Consider the following 5,000-nt stretch of genomic DNA (forward strand, 5'->3'; position numbering starts at 1 on the left):
ATTGTTCACGGATACTATATATCTTCTCATCAAGATTTTGAATCAGTCTATAGTTGTTCTTTTTCTTTTCTGGCCAACTTCTCAATAATTAGGAAACATTATTTGAGATTTTTTCCATTTACTCTTTCTTTTTCTAGTCGACAGAACGTTTCCCCACCTCTCGGAGGCGTCATCAGGACAGGATTATAAATTGACATACAAGGTTTTTATTACTGATGACGCCATCTATAGGTGAGGAAACGGTCCATCGACCAGAAAAAGAAAGAGTAAATGGAAAGGATCTCAAATGATTTTTCCTTATTCCTGAGCGGCTTGCCAGAAGAGAAAAAGAAGAAGTAAAGACTGATTCAAAGCCTTGATGAGAATATATATAGTGTCTGTAAACAATGCCTTGGACTTCAATAGAAAATGCATATATATATATATATATATATATATATATATATATATATATATATATATATATATATATATATATATATATATATAAAACTTAGTACACTTGAAAGAAACAGAACGAAGGCAGCTTCTTTTCGGAGCACACAGCCTCACCTAACGATGGCGTCTCATCCTGCAGGTCGACAAAGGCACATTCGGAACCGCCCTCTTTCGGGTGCCCAGGGAACCAGTAGTATCCAGGGGGTTTCTCCCCCTTCCCACCGATGTAAACGCCTCCCTGCACCCCTACCCAAACATCTGCCAGAGAGATTTGAAAGCCTTTGTAAGTATTTTCCAAGTGATTGGGTGAATATGGTGACGTCTGTTTACAATTTTATCACGTTAATGATAACTATATGTAATAGGGAGGTCAGTTTCATTCAGATTTCTTGTCAAAATTGCAGCAAGCAATAAATGTGCACTTTTGCATAAAGTGAAATCAATATTCTTGCAATGTGTACCTTATCCCTTAAGATATTCAGTGTGTATTTAAGACCATGATCATTTTTATTTATTTATTACCTGTGATATCATGTTGCTTTCCCTTGTCATTTCCAACCTTAAACTTTTCCATCAACTTAAGGATAACTTTATGATAAAACCTTAAAGAGCTGAAGTCAATCAGTGTCTGAATTTTTCACGCAAACTGGCAGATACGATTACGCAGACCAAAGCGACATTGAGTGATGCAGAGATAAACGAAGAACTTACGATGCCTGAATTCCATCTGTCCCTTTGAATTTTTTAAGCAAACTCTCAGATCAGATATGATTACGCAGAGCAAAGCGACAGTGAGTGACTCAGAGATAAACAAACAAAGAACTTACAAGGCCTGAAGTCCATCCGTCCCTTTGAATTTTTCAAGCAAACCGTCTGATCAGATACGATTAAGCAGACCAAAGCGACATTGAGTGATGCGGAGATAAACAAAGAACTTACGTGGTTTATTCGAGAGATGGAACACTCTAATGAAATGGGTCCTAAGCTGACGAAGGTGCATCTCTGTCTGAAGTCCTGTGATGACATTCCCGCCGAGATTCCTGCAGTTGTCCCTCGCCTCGAGCCAGGTCATCTCCTCAGCAACGGGCCTGACGCAGCCCAATCCTTCCAGGAACTCCGCCGGAGGATCACAGGATAACCCTGTCGGGAGTTGACGAATAGGATTTTTACTTCGGAAGAATGAAAATAGTTTTCACTGAACGAAACAACAAAAAACGCAACAATCATGACATACGTCGAAACAAACCCATAATTTGTAAAATGACTAAATGTCTTTGTCACTACCAAGACGATTTAAAAGAAACATATATCTGCAAAACAAACCCATAATTTGCTCAATGACTAAATGTCTTTGTCACTACCAAGATATTTTGTGACAATCAACAATAACGTTTATAATGATGCTAAGTAGGGTTTAACACAAAGCTTACGCCAGCTTAAGCTGGAAAAACATCTTGCGCAGGTATCTACAGGGAAATATATTCGTCTTCGAAATTATACATTTATCTTCACTACGAAGAAATGGTCTTTCGACAAAGCAGTCTTACAAAGGTGCTCTTATCTTAAGGGAGCTTGAGCATACACAAGATTTCCCGTTAGATCTGATTACTGTAATTTTTTAAGAAATGATGCATTATTCTAAAGTACGTCGCCTTTCAAGCATAATTTTACCTACGGAGGCCGTTTGTCACTTCACTGTTCATCACGATTAGAGAATTAGGTGCTAAGTCTCATGAAGAAGAAGACTAAGAATATTCAGCAAAAAGAAGAGAAAGAAGCAGTAGTCTGAATCTTGGACGACATCTTTTGTACGTCACATACCTGTCTTTACCTGACTTCATTTCAGTTCCCTTCCACAACGTACCTACTCTGACGGTGTCGACTGGGCAGCATATCCTAGTATTTCCATCTCTGCAAGACAAGTAGACATCAGACAATGCCATGAAGTATGACTTATTCTACAATTCTACTTTCCTTCTCGTAATGCTGATCAAAGCAAGCGCATGCGCAGTGTAACAATAACAAACATTTAGACCTGTCAAGCTCAAGCCTCTCTATTGGCAACAATTTCACTCAAATTCAGTCACTTCCACCACATTCTTTTAAAGAGATATAATATAAACAACACTAAAGAAAAGAACATTTTGATGTGGGTTAATAAAACAAAATAATGAAAATAACTTAAACAAATGTTTAGACCTCTCCTGCTCAAAAATTTCACTCGAATTCAAATACTTCAACCACATTCTTTTAAAGGAGATATAACGCAAAAAAATCAAGAAACAAATTATTTTGATGTTGGTTAGTAGAATAAAAGAGTAACTATAATTTAGCAGTGACTTAAAAATGTAATCGTATCTTACATGTCGCTGCCACAGCCTCCATACAACCGAACGAACTCCGGAAACGAAAGTTTTTTTAGAACTCCGGATAACTGATCGCAGTTGTTGATAAGTTGGCAGGTTCCAGTAGTATCCGTTGAAGTTATGCAGCTGCCTGGAATAAATAATATATGCACACATACATGCATATATATATATATATATATATATATATATATATATATATATATATATATATATATATATATATATATATATATATATATATATATATATATATGTTTATATATATATATATACATATATATATATATATATATATATATATATATATATATATATATATATATATATATATATATATATATATATATATATATATATGTATAAATATATATATATATATATATATATATATATATATATATATATATATATATATATATATATATATATATATATATATATATATATATATATATATATATGTATGTATAAAATATATATATATATATATATATATATATATATATATATATATATATATATATATATATATATATATATATATATCATATATAAATACGTACCTAAATACATATTCACTGTACCCTCTTCATGCAAAAACCTACAGTATAAACATACTAGTTATTTTTACAGCAAATTCCTTTTATTTACAAAGGATACGTATTCAGTCAGATAAAGGGGCTCACGAAATAAAAACTGTACCTTCTGTCGCATTGGCGTAACGATGTCCTACAGAGAGAACAGAGAAGAGTATAATAACGGTGGTCTTCATACCTCAAGAAAAGATCTGAAAAAAGATGGACAAATTAATTATATATACATATTTATAATCTTCACTGGTAATCAGTCCTGAAGTATTGTCAGTCGTAAGATATGGTTTTTTGTGTATAAATAGTTTTCTATGCGCCGTTAAAACTTCACAGAACACTGTTAGATTGCAATATAAAAAATATATATATATATATATATATATATATATATATATATATATATATATATATATATATATATATATATATATATATATATATATATATATATATAAACCATTTAAAATACGCTACTATAAGAAAGATATCCTTCTGAAATAACAATGATTCAGTGGTTCGTTTCACAATTCAGAAATTTTGCAAATTCAACCCTCAGGGCAAGCTTGCGATTCCGCAAGAGCGCCATAAGCAACACGAGGAAAAAAATGCACCCACGCCAACCTACGAGAGATCAGTAGGCAATATTTTCGCATTTAATTCTGGATAATCTAAGTTTCGAAGTTTTTTATTGAGTCTTAAGAGTAGATTTATTTAACCTCAGGTTCTGTAGAGGCCATCAAAGTCATCCGCGGTCACTTTTACATCGCTTGTTTTGTCAATAACACAAGGTGGTATTCGGTCATTGTGTTGCGTAAGAAAGCTTCAAATCAATCAGTTTTGTAATTATTATTTTCATGGTGCAATTATGATGCCACAATTATGATAAATGCAAGTTTTTACCCAATGTCTATAGGAAACCTTCAGAGAAATACACATTGGAAGTCTATTGTTCATCAACTTTCACTTCATTTGTTATGAACTGATTAGTTACAGACTGCTGCAAAAGCACAAAAACAATAAATAATAATCTTTTATTTCACTTGCAAAGAAATTACTAGTTGTAGACACTTGTTGCAAAAACGCAAACAAAAAATAAATGAATTTCTTACTTTACTCGTCCGAACTTCGACTAGCGAGAGTGAGGAGAAATCAGGTGCAAACTTTCCGGCAGGTCGAAGGTAACTGTGCCTGAGTCCTGACGCCGGGCAAGCCCTAAATGTCCTTGGGCAAGCCCAGGGTCCGAAGGTGGACAAGACGATCAGGTCCCAGGAACTGGGAAACCGGAGAGAACTGGAGAAAACTGGGAAGGCCTCTTATGGTGCCATCCAGTGCATTATCCTTCATGCTGCGTGAAGACCTCCTGTTTAGCTTAGGACGCAAAACGAGTCCTACATGAAGAGAGATGTTCCCAATTGAGCCTGTTGGAGTGAAAGAAGCGTAAATATCCAAGAGATTTAAATAATAACTACCATATGGTTATCTTACAGTTTAGGATACGACACAGGGTTGGCTGTGAAAGGCTACGCCAAAGCTGCTCGACAGGTTTCTGCGAGAAAAGAATTCCAGCGGTCAGAAGTCCAAATTAAGATCTTGGTAAAAGTAC

The 5,000-nt window shown here is 34.3% G+C and overlaps 1 protein-coding gene across 1 annotated transcript in view; it reads right to left on the reverse strand.

The window, feature by feature from the left end:
• The window catches only part of LOC136849577 (uncharacterized), a 4,696-nt gene extending 43 nt beyond the window's left edge, over window positions 1-4,653 (reverse strand). Inside the window, exons 1-6 of the mRNA XM_067122908.1 lie at window positions 4,507-4,653; window positions 3,510-3,594; window positions 2,802-2,934; window positions 2,303-2,349; window positions 1,378-1,578; window positions 1-696 (exon numbers count right to left, since the gene is read on the reverse strand). The exon at window positions 1-696 is cut by the window's left edge and continues 43 nt beyond it. Of these exons, the coding sequence (XP_066979009.1) occupies window positions 494-696; window positions 1,378-1,578; window positions 2,303-2,349; window positions 2,802-2,934; window positions 3,510-3,579 (654 nt within the window). The 5' untranslated portion in view covers window positions 3,580-3,594; window positions 4,507-4,653 and the 3' untranslated portion in view covers window positions 1-493. The remainder of the gene's footprint in view (window positions 697-1,377; window positions 1,579-2,302; window positions 2,350-2,801; window positions 2,935-3,509; window positions 3,595-4,506) is intronic.
• Between the last annotated feature and the right edge of the window lie 347 nt (window positions 4,654-5,000).

Source organism: Macrobrachium rosenbergii, chromosome 2 (assembly GCF_040412425.1).
Source record: "Macrobrachium rosenbergii isolate ZJJX-2024 chromosome 2, ASM4041242v1, whole genome shotgun sequence".
Taxonomy (NCBI): Eukaryota; Metazoa; Arthropoda; class Malacostraca; order Decapoda; family Palaemonidae; genus Macrobrachium; species Macrobrachium rosenbergii.